This window comes from Xyrauchen texanus, chromosome 26 (assembly GCF_025860055.1).
Source record: "Xyrauchen texanus isolate HMW12.3.18 chromosome 26, RBS_HiC_50CHRs, whole genome shotgun sequence".
Taxonomy (NCBI): Eukaryota; Metazoa; Chordata; class Actinopteri; order Cypriniformes; family Catostomidae; genus Xyrauchen; species Xyrauchen texanus.
In genome coordinates this window covers 40,618,498-40,633,985 of record NC_068301.1, presented here as the reverse complement: position 1 = coordinate 40,633,985, position 15,488 = coordinate 40,618,498, and the positions used below count along the sequence as shown (strand labels likewise).

At 39.7% G+C, this 15,488-nt stretch overlaps 1 protein-coding gene across 1 annotated transcript in view; it reads right to left on the bottom strand.

The window, feature by feature from the left end:
- The window catches only part of LOC127619651 (26S proteasome non-ATPase regulatory subunit 3-like), a 32,838-nt gene extending 17,763 nt beyond the window's left edge, over positions 1–15,075 (bottom strand). The window contains exons 1-4 of the mRNA XM_052092609.1: positions 14,802–15,075; positions 5,052–5,242; positions 4,148–4,285; positions 3,495–3,631 (exon numbers count right to left, since the gene is read on the bottom strand). Of these exons, the coding sequence (XP_051948569.1) occupies positions 3,495–3,631; positions 4,148–4,285; positions 5,052–5,242; positions 14,802–14,946 (611 nt within the window). The 5' untranslated portion in view covers positions 14,947–15,075. The remainder of the gene's footprint in view (positions 1–3,494; positions 3,632–4,147; positions 4,286–5,051; positions 5,243–14,801) is intronic.
- Positions 15,076–15,488: the final 413 nt, after the last annotated feature.

Genomic DNA, 15,488 nt, shown 5'->3' with positions numbered 1-15,488 from the left:
AAGTCCAGAATCCAGTTACAGAGGGAGGAATTGATGCCCAGTTCACAGAGTTTGGTGATCAGTTTGGAGGGGATGATGGTGTTGAATGCTGAACTAAAGTCAATGAACAGCATTCTCACATAGGTGTTTCTATTGTCAAGGTGGGACAGGGCAGAGTGAAGTGCCGTAGAGATGGCATCCTGTGCTCCTGTTCTGATGGTAGGCGAATTGGAAGGGGTCCAGTGAGGGTGGTAAGCAGGTCTTGAGATGGGCCAGGACCAGCCTCTCGAAGCACTTCATAATGATGGGGGTGAGTGCAACTGGACGGTAGTTATTAAGGCTTGTTGCATTGGAGTGTTTTGGCACTGGCACGATGGAGGTGGTTTTAAAGCATGCGGGGGAGCTGCTTGGGCTAGTGACAGATTAAATATGTCAGTCCAAACCTCAGTCAGCTGCACAGCACAGGCCCTGAATACGCATCCGGGGATACCATCAGGACCAGCAGCCTTGCGTGCATTAATCCTGCTCAGTGCCACACACACATCAGTGGTGGAGAGTGTGAGGGGCTGGTGAACTGCAGAGACCACAGCCTTGATGGCCACTTCCTTGTTTTCCCTATTGAAGCGGCCATAGTAGTGGTTCAGCTCATCAGGCAAGGAGATGTCGGGGAGGGTGGAGTTAGTAGCTTTGTAGTCTGTGATAGCCTGGATGCCTTACCACATGCGTCGGGGGTCAGAGTTGTTCTTGAAGTGATCCTCAATCCTTAGCTTGTGGTTGTGCTTGGCCTTTTTGATGCCCCTATTCAGGTTTGCCCTGGATGAGCTATAGGCTTGAGCATCACCTGATCTGAATGCAATGTCTCGTGCTTTCAGCAGGAGTCTGACCTCACTGTTCATCCATGGCTTCTGATTAGGGAAAGTGGTAATCCGTTTGAGGGTGGTGACACTGTTGATGTTTGAGTTGATATGGAGGCGGCATCCGTGTGGGAGTTTAGGCAGTACATTCTTTAAATTTGAGTGGTTGAAGTCACCCACGACAATGTAGGCTGCCTCTGGATGCAGAGTTTGTAGTTTCATGGCAATCTTAGCATTAGCATCCAGTGGTATGTAGGCTGCTGTTACTACAGTTGATGTAAACACTCTGGGCAAATAGAAAGGTCTACACTTAACCATGAGATACTCAAGGTTAGCTGAGCAGTGACTCTCGGTGATGGTGGTATCCGTGCACCACGTTTTGTTAACATAAATGCCCAAACCCCCACCTCGGGTCTTACCGCAGTCATCAGCTGTTCTGTCCACATGGAAGAGACAGCATCCAGCTAGCTCGATAGCGCTGTTGGGTATCCCGCTGTTAAGCCAAGTTTCTGTGAAAATCATGATGTTGCAGTCCATAATCATTCTGTTTGTGGTGATCCACAGCCGCAGTTCATCCATTTTGTTCAGCAGTGAGCGAACATTGCCAAGGAAAAGGCTTGGAAGAGCAAGTCGATGTGGAGTTAGCTTTAGCCTCGCTCAAATTCCACTTCGTGGCCCCCTACGGCGTTGTTTAGGTAACGGTGTCAGAATTGCAGGAGCCGATGTTCAAGAGTTCCTGTTGGGTGTACAATATGTACGCTGAACTCTTTTTACCGAAAATACTTGATAAACAAGCATATTACCACTAATTTGCAGAATCTGGAGAGACACTGAGCATTGCGATGCATTCGCACCACCATCTCAATTTAGACTATATGACGCTGAGCACGTGCACTCAACTTTGGTCGACCATGGCGAGTCCTGTTCTGAGTGGAACCTGTCCTGTTAAACCACTGTATGGTCTTGGCCACCGTGCTGCAGCTCAGGGACTTGGCAATCTTCTTATAGCCAAGGCCATCTTTATGTAGAGCAACAATTCTTTTTTCAGATCCTCAGAGTGTTCTTTGCCATGAGGTGCCATGTTGAAATTCCAGTGACCAGTTTGAGGGAGTGTGAGAGCAATGACACCAAATTTAACACACCTGCTCCCCATTCACACCTGAGACCTTGTAACACTAACGAGTCACATGACACCGGGGAGGGAAAATGGCTAATTGGGGCCAATTTGGAAATTTTCACTTAGGGGTGTACTCGCTTTTGTTGCCAGCGGTTTAGACATTAATGGCTGTGTGTTGAGTTATTTTGAGGGGACAGCAAATTTACACTGTTATACAAGCTGAACACTCACTACTTTGCATTGTAGCAAAGTGTCATTTCTTCAGTGTTGTCACATGAAAAGATATAATCAAATATTTACAAAAATGTGAGGGGTGTACTCACTTTTGTGAGATACTGTATAATTTTATGTCGTCTAGTTCAAGGAGAAGCTTGTTAGTAGTGTTAATAATGCAGGGCCAAAAGATGAGCAGATGTGTGAGCGACGAGCTCTGCGCACTTTGCTAGTTTAATTATTTTCATGTTAGAATTAGATGAGATTCGATACACCCAGTTACATATTTGTTCTTTGAGGTAAACATGGCAAAGAAATAAAAATCCTCGGGCTCTGGAGACATTAAAAGACACTTACATGCTCAAGCTGAAACCTCTGACGGGCCTGTGGACAGGGACTCGATTTGGTGGCGTGGCGGGAGAAATCCAGCATCAACTGTCCAAAATTTCAGTGATGCTGACGAAGGTTGTTGCTGACTTGGAGTATCTCGCTGTAATACGTTGATCGATTATGATTATGGAATTCTGAGCATGAAGGAGGCAATAAATTCTGCAATTACTTTTGTCAGAATTGCGACACATTCATCAATTCAAGCCGGAGTTCTTTCAGTTTGCCATCCGAATTGAGTCCGGGGCTTTAGGCCTGTTGCTCGGGGGCTTCAGCTTGAGCACGTAAGTGTCTTTAATGTCACCAGAGCCAGAGGATTTAGATTTTTTTTTCTCCCCCTTTTGCTACCTCCGCGTCTGAGACAGTCAACCCGTGCATCTTATCACGTGGCTTGTTGAGCGAGTTGCCACAGAGACATAGCGTGTGGAGGCTTCACGCCATCCACCGCAGCATCGAAGTTCAACTCACCACATGCCCCACCAAGAACAAACCACATTATAGTGACCACGAGGTGGTTACCCCATGTGATTCTAGCAACCGGGCCAATCTTGTTGCCAGGGGTGGTAGCCAGCATCTTTACCACTGAGCTAACCAGGCCCCCGGATTTAGAATTTTTGGCATATTGTCTTCCTTGAACAGTTAAGAATCAGGGTGTATTGAATCTCACCGGTTTATGACACAAATATTAATAAAACTAGCAAAGTGCCAGAGCTCGTCGTTCACACGTCCGCTCCTCGCATGGCATCACGTGACTCCCCAGCAAATTATAACTTTGAGAGAAGTCACGTTAACGCCAAAAACATGTTTTATTGTTGGAATCAACTGAAAGCCTTAAAAAGTAGAAATAATCTGCCTTCGCATGACCGGGAAACCGGAAATGCCTGAGCTGCACTACATAGAATGCCAAAGCAGTTGTGCAAGTAGCCATTGTAAATATGACTGACCTGCGGACCACATCCAGCTGGTTTAGGAACTCGTACACGCGGGAATGGTAGTAGTAACACTTGGCAGCAACTAAATCCAAAGCACGACGGTTCTGTGAGCTGATCTTCTGAAGCAGGTCATCAGACACTTTCTGAGCCTGGGAAAAAAAAAAAAGCTATCATTAATAAGTCCTGTAATTAATAATAGCAATGTGGCACAATGATCATTTCAATTTCAAGTTCATGTTGGAACGGCACGCATTCGTACGTTGCCATACAGTGCCAGTGAACTTGTTTATTAAATTTGTAGTTAGCGCCTATTAGCAACTGGCTTGCTATCCAGAAAAACATGCATAATATTGAAAAATTATACTTGTTTTTAAGAGAACAAAAAAAAACATTTGCATATCGTTTAATCCGTTTTTGTAATGTAATTCATACCTTGATTATGTATACCATGAGTACAGATTCAGCAATTATTGTGATGTGAAAATGTTATACCGTCACATGCTTAGTTTTGAATACTCATTATCTTTTTGGATGTTTTTCTATTATCAGATATTCATAGCGTACCCTTAACTACCCATAACTAAACGCCTGCTCTCAGGTGCAAGGAAACATCTCTTCCCTGCTTCTCTCTTCTATTACAACACGTTAAACAGATTTGTGTTTACCTCAGTGTAGCTTTTGTTGTTGGTGAGGTGGACCACCAGCAGGAGCTGTAGATAAGCCTCCACCTCTGGAATCAGCGGAGTAGCAGCTGCTTTACCTGTGCGAGGCCTGAACTGCATGGCTCCCTCAGTATCCACTGGCTGAAGGAGAGAAGGACAAAAACAATGAAAATCTGCATATAGAACAACATCCAACAAGATAAAGACTACTCAAAACCAGAATGGAAGTAAAATAGATGGTTTTAAAAAAGCATCTGCAGCCATAGTGGTCTGTCTGTTGTTGGGGATGCAGAGGTCTTATGACAAATCAGATGTTGTGTAAACCTTATTAAACAATGATCCTTACTAAATTAAAAGTTTTCAAAAAAAAAAAAAAAAAACACATTCTGTTCAGAGAGTTGCCATGTTGTAAATAACAGTTTTCAGTTGAGGGCACTATTTTGCTGCTGTTGTTTTTGAAAACTGCTTCTGGTCTCAATAAAGCTAATTTGGCATCTTTAGAGTGCTGGGTTTTGGAAAGAGGGGCCATGGCTAATCCAACGACTCCGTGTGTAAGGAAATTCTAGAATGGCTAAAATCACTTAATGCTCATTTAAACACATTTTGTAGATATAAAAAAACAATAATAATTCCCAACCAACTCATGATTCACTATGAATCAACTGGACTATTTCCATCATAAAAGCCAATCATTCCCATAACCTTTAAAAAGGTAAAATTTTATTCTACCAGGCATTCGTTCAAACGCTCAAAAGGACTACAGAACGGATTCTCATAAAATGTTGGAGATGATTTATAAATAATGTATTTCAGCCTGTTTGAATGCTAAAATCAATGGGCAATTCTTACTAACTGAAACAAAAACATACATGTATTGACAAAAAGAAAGGTCATTATGTTTTGGTACCTGCTCCAGGAAGCGGAGCAGGAATTCTCTTCCGGCAGCGTTGGAGGTGAAGAATCCGGACACAGCCTTGTGCAGAACATTAGGATTGAGCCGACGGCTGGTGGAGGGCAGTGCACGCAGTGCACGAAGTACAAACCGTGGCTCCTTCCCCATCACCGCTTTCTCAATCTGCCTCACGTGCTCCCTGATGTCTGCAACAATGACATATATTAGCCATACATTACAGTGCTGCACTCCTATCATGTAATAAACTTCTTCAAATTCAGGATGTACAGTGCATCTGGAAAGTATTCACAGCGCTTCACTTTTTCCACATTTTGTTATGTTACAGCCTTATTCCAAAATGGATTAAATTCATTATTTTCCTTAAAATTCTACAAACAATACCCCATAATGACAATGTGAAAGAAAATTGTTCGAAATCTTTGCAAATGTATATAAAAAAAATTGTATGTACAAAAGTATTCACAGACTTTGCTCAATACTTTGTTGAAGCACCTTTGGCACCAATTACAGCCTCAAGTATTTTTGAGTATGATGCTACAAGCTTGGCACACCTTATTTTTGGGCAGTTTGTCCCATTCTTCTTTGCAGGACCTCTCAAGCTCCATCAGGTTGGATGGGGAGTGTCAGTGCTCAGCCATTTTCATCTCTCTCCACAGATGTTCAATCAGGTTCAAGTCTGGGCTCTGGCTGGGCCACTCAAGGTCATTCACAGAGTTGTCCAGTCGCCACTCCTTTGTTGATGAACCTTCGACCCAGTCTGAGGTCCAGAGCACTCTGGAGCAGGTTTTCATCAAGGATGTCTCTATACATTGCTGGATTCATCTTTCCCTCAATCCTGACTAGTCTCCCAGTTCCTGCCGCTGAAAAACATCCCCACAGCATGATGCTGCCACCACCATGCTTCGCTGTAGAAATGGTATTGGCCAGGTGATGAGCGGTGCCTGATTTCCTCCAGACATGACGCTTGTCATTCAGGCCTAAGAGTTCAATCTTTGTTTCATCAGACCAGAGAATTTTGTTTCTCATGGTGTGAGAGTCCTTCAGGTGCCTTTTAGCAAACTCCAGGCGGGATGTCATATGCCTTTTACTGAGGAGTGGCTTCAGTCAGGCCTGATTGGTGGAGTGCAGAGATGGTTGTTCTTCTGGAAGGTTCTCCTCTCTCCACAGAGTTCTTGGTCACCTCCCTGACCAAGGCCCTTCTCCCCCGATAGCTCAGTTTGGCTGGGTGGCCATCTCTAGGAAGAGTCCTGGTGGTTCTAAACTTCTTCCATTTACAGATGATTGAGTACACTGTGCTCATTTGGACCTTCAATGCTGCAGAATTTTTTCTGTACCCTTCTCCAGATCTGTGCCTCGATACAATCCTGTCTCAGAGGTCTACAGACAATTCCTTGGACTTCATGGCTTGGTTTGTCCTCTGACATGCACTGTTAACTGTGGGACCTTATATAGACAGGAGTGTTCCTTTCCAAATCATGTCCAATCAACTGAATTTACCACAGGTGGACTCCAATCAAGTTGTAGAAACATCAAGGATGATCAGTGGAAACAGGATGCACCTGAGCTCAATTTTGAGTGTAATGGCAAAGGCTGTGAATACTTATGTACATGTGATTTTGTTATTTTTAATTAATTTGCAAAGATTTCAAACAAACTTCTTTCATGTTGTCATTATGGGGTATTGTTTGTAGAATTTAGGAAAATAATGGATTTAATCCATTTTGGAATAAGGCTGTAACATAACAAAATGTGGAAAAAGTGAAGCGCTGTGAATACTTTCCGGATGCACTGTAATGATGCCTTTCAGGAAAACTGATAACACTGGCCACTTTGGTATGTTGAGTCAATGGCTGTGTCTCAAAACCTTAAAACTTTAGTACGTGGCAATAATGTAAAACAATGCAGTCTATGTAGGGAGTTCAAAAGGTTAAGTAGGGTTGGTTACAGAGAACTGGTTATTGTCCAGTTTCCACTCCAAAAATAAATAAATCACTGGTCAGGAAATTAGCAAGAATTACAAAAATGCACAGTCTATTGCAACTCAAACAAACACAGACAATTTTAAGCTTCATTTAATAAACCAAAAAGCTTTCAGCTGTGTTTGATATAATGGCAAGTGATTTTCTAGTACCAAATGATCAATTTAGAACGATTACTCAAGGATAGGGTGTTGGAGTGATGGCTTCTGGAGATGGGGCCTTTCAAGATTTGATCGAAAAGGATATTTTTCAAATAGTGATTGTGCTGTTTTTTATTTTTTTACATCAGTAATGTCCTGACTATACTTTGTGATCAGTTGAATGCCACTTTGGTGAATTAAAAAGTACCAATTTCCTTCTGAAACAGCCTGAACTTTTTTTGAACTTTTAGTTAAAATATAATGCTTTATTCTGTAAGCTTAACCTAACCATGTTTACTGAAAATTATCCCATAGTACCACCTAGCGTCCAACCAGCAGTAATACCGGTGTTCGTCATTTTCCTGCAGTTTTTTTTTCCAGACCAGAGTATAGAAAAAATATCGTTTAGGAACCGGTATCAAAGTCAAGGTATCGGTATTCGATATTTTTGAACGATACCCAGCCCTACGCTTGACCAAGTTAAACCATATAAAAGGCAAGGCTACCAAATACTAACAAACTATGTAAACTTCTGTCCCACTGGGAATGTGATAAAAGAAATAAAAGCTGAAATATATAATTCTTACTACTATTATTCTGACATTTCACATGCTTAAAATAGTGATCCTAACTTACCCAAGACAGTGTGTGTTTTCACGATTAAATAAATGTGCACTCTGTTTGTAGCAAATGATCACGAGGAGAGCTCTAAATTAATTCATAGAGACTACATATTTATTTAAACAGCAGCTGTTTACAGATTAATAATTACTTTGAGTCACATAGCGACCGGCTTTTCCAGAGGTGAAACTTCCGTTAACACACACAAAAATGGAAAGGCAGGGCTCGACAATAAGAAATACCCAGTGTGAGAGAGGTTTGGGCCAGCTGCAAGAACTGTCATTTGCCCAATCGGCCCAGTGCTGTATTTATGACGTGCGAGAGAGCACAAAAAAAATACATGGAGTGAACAAAGTCTTCTAACCGAGCACTCGGAGACGAGAGAGAGAGCGTGATTATATTTAGCTTGCAATGATGCGCGAGTGCATACTGGAAGCTGTGAGGAACAGTCTTGTGAGTGTATGAGCGTGCAGACACCAAGCGCACTCTCCTAGAACTGTCCTCACTTATTTTCAAGTGTCTTAGCAGCAGCCATAGCCATTATTATGCCTTTTTTAGGAGGGCTTCAGCCCCCCTAAAAGTAAGTAACTTTGCAATCAGCACACATAACCGTTCTAAACAGCTGCAACCGCAACACTGCACTTGTTTGAATCGTGAGGCACTTTGGTTGATTTCCACATGTAAAGACTGACTGTAGTGTGAGCATATCATTGGTTTGAGCCACTGAAGTAATAAGCCCCATTTCCTCATTCAATTTATGAATGAGCAAGGATCAGTGTCTTATTATGAACGATTGATAGAGGAGGCACATGCTCATTTAGTTCGATAATCCCATTTAACAAGGAGAGAAAGGAGCTGGATTAATTAAAAAAGATTCTTTTGTCATTACAATGACATCAGGATGTAATTCAAACCTGTAATTTCTTTCAGGCTATGTTGTCTTTTTCGTATATTCCTTGATGGTCATGCACAGCAGTTCACAAAATGATATGCTTTGTTGTCATTTGCAGGGAAAACACTTATGATATTTAAACACTGATAAAGTCTCTTTAGTAGACATGCTGGTTTGAATAAAGTATATTTAGACTTGTTTTTAGTCTGTGATTTATCAATGGTTTAATGACTCAAAACACATGAAAATGTTGATTTGCTGCCACCTAAGTGTGATATACAGAATGAATGGGTAAACAAATCTTATGTGTGCCTGTGCGTACGCACGCGCACACAGGAAATGACCGAAATTACAAATGGATTTCAAATAAATGTGAAAAAGCCAAATAAAACTTCAAAACACTTCGAACAAACCCTGTACTTCTAATAATAAAACAATAGTTATTGTATCGTATTTAAGCGATATCTTACAAAAAAGTTATGCAGCACTTTATTTGACTAAAATAACCCCAATGTCATATTTTGGATTAGGCTGTGAGGTTCTGTATAAAAGCACTTCAATTAATAAATGGTTTTATTAAAGTTTTAAATTAATTTATTTAGAGACAATTTTGATTATAAAATTTAAATAAACTGTTGCTATGGATTTCAGAAAAAAATAAAACAAAAAATAGTTATCAGTATCAGCGAATACTGAAAAGGCAATCTATCTGGCAATTAAATATTTAATAAATAATAACACAATAAAATTATTTTAAAAAAGCACTTCACTTTTAATCATGCTTACAGTATTGTTTTTTTTTTTTTTGTATCTCATATCTGTAAAATCCACTTGTAAAATGCAATAAAATCTAAAGAAATCCAACTAGTTTGATTTTTTCCATTTACCAGCAACCATAGCTAGTGGGCTAAAATGTTAATTTCAGACATGGGTCTTGGGTGCCTTTACACCTGTTCGTTAATGCAGTAAAGTGTTATGTTAGCAATCCGATCACCGAAAAAGCATGTTAATGCAAGGTGCAAATTTGGCCATAGAAGCTAAAAACGAATCCAATTATTCCAGCGCCACGCGTCAGCAATTCAGATTAAGAGTATCTAACTAAACATGCAGTATTTGCCCATGATTTTACAATTGAAATTGTCGGTTGTATTCATTGTCAGTAATATTCAAGGAGGCAAACTAATCACATTTTGGCAAAAATCATTGTTTAGAACTGATTTGTCATGTAAATTATGTCATTCTTGATGTCATTGATAACTGGGAATGTGAAAACATCAACAGAAAAGTTATCAGCATAAAAAGTGAATGTGTGTATTATGAAGGAATTTGCTTATCTGGCTAGCTTTTGAAGTGTTATCACCCTCAGACTAGAACTAAAACATTGTAAGACTTGTGGCTTCCATTGCGTTTTTAGGTTTTGGTAAGTACAGTATCATTTTTAATTCTAGCATTTTGACAGCAACTCCCAAGTTGTCTTTTTTTAAAAAGAGATATGCACTTGTAAGGTCTGTGCTTAAAGAAAGAGCCACCAGTTAACGGAGTAGTTCACCTCAAAATGGAAAATTCTGTAATGTACTCACCCTTAAGTTATTCCAAACCCATATGTGGTCACTTTTTCTTGAAACATAAAAAGATATTATGCTTAGATATTTTAAGCATCTCTATTCCATAGAAGTTTAGAGTTTGTACAGTTTATAGTGAGCAGGAGTAGTCAAGATTAAAAAAGGACAAATACTATAAAACACTATTAAAGTATTTTTGTATAAAGAGAGCATAAAATTTGTCCATATGACCAGGACTATATTCCAAGTTTTCTGTACAGCATACAGCAGCTTTGTGTTGTATGGACTACTTTTATAGTATTTTAATCAGGGATACAAACTCATGACAGGTGAAAAATGTGAGAAAGTCATAGCAGGAGTTCCAGATGTATAATTTCTGTTGATTTAAAACTTTAAAGCTTTTTAAGTGTTTAGCTTAATATCACTTGAGAGGGTTACTTTAACAAGGAAAATCTAGCAGAAAGGTGAGTAGTTTGCATCCCTGTTTAATGATGATTTATTTTGTTCTCTTTGGACCTTGACAGCAGTGAACTGTTTCAAGACTTTTCTTTGAGACAGCACAAAAAAGTTAAGCTGACTGAAACAGTGGTAGTCTTGTATTGTGTGAAAAAAAAAAAAAAACATATCTTTTCAAATAAAAACAAATCAAATTGTGGGCCTTCATAACATTTAAAACCTTTATTCAGAAAATTACTGCATGGAGTGCCTTTAATATCATAATGGACAAAAAAGGACCATTATATTTGTGACTTCAACACCCATGACCACCCACCCCCAAAATGTTTAGGTTGTTGAACAGCAGTTCTTAACCTCACAAAGGGGTCACAAATAGAGGTCGACCGATATTGTTTTTTTCAGGCCGATGCCGATCTTTTGAAATCCGGGTCGGCCGATGGCCGATTAATGCTGCCGATTTATTTTGGCCGATATTTGGCCGATATGTGCTTGTTTTTAACCTCTTATTTGAACCTTTTATTTGAAAGATAAAATGTAACACAAATAATTACTTAAGATAGACAACATTTCTCAACAAATACATTTATTGAACACTTGACCAATCTGCACTTGTACACTTAAAATTAAAAATGTATAATGTGAAAACATATTGTATAAATAATGAATAACAAATATATTAAATAAACAAAGCAGGTGTTACTGAACTGCTCCGAGACACGAAGGTTGAGATCCAAATGCAGCTTTAATTAAGGGGCAATCCAGACACGTAATCCAATATTCAGAGCATCCAAGAGAAGCACAGGCATAACTAGGGATGGGTATCGTTAAGGTTTTAATGGTATTACTATCTTACCGATACTGCTTATCGATCCGGTACTTTAACGGTATTCTTAACGGTTCTTTTTGTTTTATATATATATATATATATATATATATATATATAAATAATTTTATTTCAGGAAGGTCTGCTATAGGGCTGGGATAAACGATTATTTTTTAAACGATTAATCTAGGGATTATTTTTTCGATGCATCGATTAATCTAACGATTCGTTTTTTCAGTCCGATTCGATTTTGATTCGATTAATCGACTTGTGACAACACCGGTTATACCGGTTTCATCGGGGGTGGGTGTGTATAAAATGTAAAAAAAAATTAAAAAAACATTTGCTGGGAGTTTGATTGACTGGCGATCTGATCAATCAATCATAATACTCCATTTTTGTCCGACAAAGTAGTCAGGAGAGAGAAGATTAATGTCGGTGGATTTGAATTTGAATAATGGATTGTAGGCTACTGTACTGACATCTTTCCGCGGTTAAAACAACAGTCCTTCTGATGTAGGCTACATTCATGTTTAGCCTAGTTGATGCTATAAATTAACCAAGGAAAAGATGATCGGTTCACGAGCAGCTTTAACTGAGGCAATCTGTCACGACACATTAAAGAGCCACAAAATAGTAGGGCTATTTATGGTTTAATTTTCTTTGAATGACCAAATTTGAAAGTTGAGACTTTATTAAATGTTACCTGCTTGGTCCTGTCTGTCAGCGCGTTGTCAGTGTCCTCTATGTATTTTTCACGACATTCATAGCTATAAGCGCATTATTAATAGCTATAAGCGAAAACTTTAGGTGTCGACAACGTATCGGATCGATAAGCCTACTCCAACATCGAGTGCAAAGTTGGGAGTTGAAAAAAAACTTACGGTGCTCTGTCATCTGCAGCTGCTCCCGGGTGGCGCCTCTTAAGGCGCTGGTGCATTGCCGTGGTGCTAGAATGGAAGGCCATCTCCATTTTGCAAAGACCACAAATCATGGAATTGTTCCCTTTTAAATTAAAGAATTCCCATACTTCAGAGGAACGAGTGCGTGCCGCCTTGCACTTCTGATAGTCTGAGGAGCCACTCGTGTTGCTACTACTTGCCGGCGCTGCCATCTTTGTTTTGGGTCCGACGAATCGACGTATTTTTTGCGTCAACGTCATCGATGACGTCCGACGCGTTGTCCCAGCCCTAGTCTGCTAACATTACTGTTCAGGATCTGTGATTATTTGCCTGATTTTATTTTAGATTTAGCCTTCCAAAGATTATAAAAAGAATATTTATACATAAGCCGCATTCTGTCTAGCACAACTTCCTTCCCTTCACAGCGGTGCACTGACATTTCTCCCTAAAACTCAAACTTAACGTCAGAATCAGCACGATCTGTGATTGTTGTAAAATGCTACTGTTGCTAAATTGCGGGACGCGTTTAATAATAAAAAGAGCGCAAGAAATACCGTTCCCAAGGCGGCGCGTGTTCCGAAACACACCGCAAAGAGACAAGCAAAGTATAGACTACTTTGGGTTTCATGTGCGCGTCTAAATGATCAACTATACACAAGAGATGGGTGCAGAACAGCAGCAGCTGCTGTTCCATAGTGAAGTACGGTGGCTTTCTAGTGGAAAAGTTCTCAGTCGACCGTATGATCTCCGAGAGGAAGCTTTGGAGAAAAACTCCCTGCTATCTCCAAAATTTTCAGATAAAAAATGGCTGCCCTTTTGGCCTACCTAACATTTTCTGCCAACTTAATGATCTAAACGCAGGACTTCAGGGCAAAAATATATCGCTCTTCACTCTTTATGAGAAGATTGAAGCAAGAATCAGAAAACTATAATTATGGTGAACATGCTTGGACAATGATATCTTTGATGCTTTTCAATGATTTTCTGAACGGGAACAGTGCTAAAAGCCAACTTGTGGCTGGTTATCGGGGCTCACCAAAATGAAATGCAAATGCAATTCCGTGAGTATTTCCCTGAAAATCAAGCTGTGTCTGTAACAGAAGAGTGGATTAGGCTCAAATCGACATCATTGACAGGGCAAAAGACATGGCCTTGAAGCAGAGGTTCACAGCGGATTTTGGATATCAGTGCATGCTGAACACCAAGAACTGAGTGACATTGCTTTGCAAATGGGAGAAGTTTTTTCATGGACCTATCTCTGTGAGACTGGTTTTTCAGTGCTAGTGTACCTGAAGAACAAGTATAGAGCAAGACTAGTTGTTGAAGATGGCGTCTTTTTCTCAGACCTACTCAGCCATGACTGGACCACCTCACATCTTCTATCCAAGCTCAACCATCCCACTGAATGAGTTAACATTGATGTTGTTTGATATTATAAAACTATATTTTAATAAAGATTGGGGGGGGGGGGGGGGGGTGCAATACATTGTCGTTGTTGAAAGGGGGTCGCACTCGCAAAAATTTTAAGAACCGCTTGTTTAGAGCAAAGAGGAAATGAGAGCATTGATCTGACAACAGCTTTTTGCTCCTTCCAATGTAAACACAAAAACAACACAAAACACTTGTTAACACACAACACATTTTCCCATCAAAATAAAGGCTACAGACCATATAGCAATGCTGTATGGTAAATTATTACCAAATAGTATTAATATTCTATATTGAAACAATAATAATAAAAATAGATCTCGACACAGGATGTAAGTGTTAAAACCCTAGAGTAACTCTTATATTGGCATAAAAGCATTTTCATAAAACACTTTGTTCAATATGAGACCTTCAGTTTAATGTAATTTAATATTATTATTATTTCTTTCTTTCTTTTAGAATTGATATCAAAGCAGTGGCAATATTGATTTATTTTGTCCAAATCGTTCAGCCCTGTAATATATATAAAACATTCTCACAGAAATGTTACAATTAATAATCGTGATCACAATTTTGATCACAATTTCGTGCAGTCATAGACACAGCCGTTATGTTTACATGAAGACTGTTTATTTCAGGGACGCAAACCCATGAGAGGGGGAGGGGAGGGGGAGGGGGGGCAAAAACGTTCTCTTATGAAAAGAAACAATGTTTTACAACAGAGACCATAGCTTGACTAAAGTATTTATATACATTAAAAAAAAACATAGTAACTACAAGTTTACTGCATATCTGGCCGGCCAGTCAGTCAGTCAGTCAGTCAGTCAGTCACCGCCATCCAAACATAACAAAAAAACACGACCGACGGACTTGTCATTTATTATAATAAAAAGATAATCCTAATGTTATATAGACAATCAGAACTTATGAAATTATCAGACCTTCTAGTGTAAGTTGATCTTGTTCTTTGGGTGCTTTCTGTTCGTCTTCGTTCATCTCCACATCCTGTGGCTCGGGCCCGCTGCCGCTCTTAGGCTCTTTTTCCCCTCGCGGCTTCTCGCGCTTCTTCGCCGTTAATTCTTTCATTCTCAAACACTCGTACTGAAGAAAATACGAATAAAAATGAAACAGTCCCAAACTGTCTAAATTCGTACCACTCGCGATCAACACTAAAGATGACTGGCAATTCTCACAAGCAGCAATGAATTGTGGGCCGGTTTTTCTTCTCTGATTTTTATCAATGTTGATATTGTGAGACGCGAGATGTAGTACTGCCATCTGCTGACCATACTTCAATACCGAGATAACGACCTGCGCGCCTCCGTACAGAGTTAGAGTAAAACATAGAATGTCCGACAGGTGGTCAATTCAATAAGTGAGCTGGTTCCTCACAAAAGCAGTTTATTCTTGAAACAACCTATCCATAAGCATCCATTAAAAAAAGGCCGGACCATTCAAAATCAAATCAAATCACTTTATTGTCACACTGCCATATACAAGTGCAACAGTAGGTGAAAGTCTTGTATGCAGTTCCGAGCAACATAGCAGTCATGACAGTGACGAGACATATACCAATTACATTAAATAACATATTTACACAACACAATTGACATATCAAATGTACACAT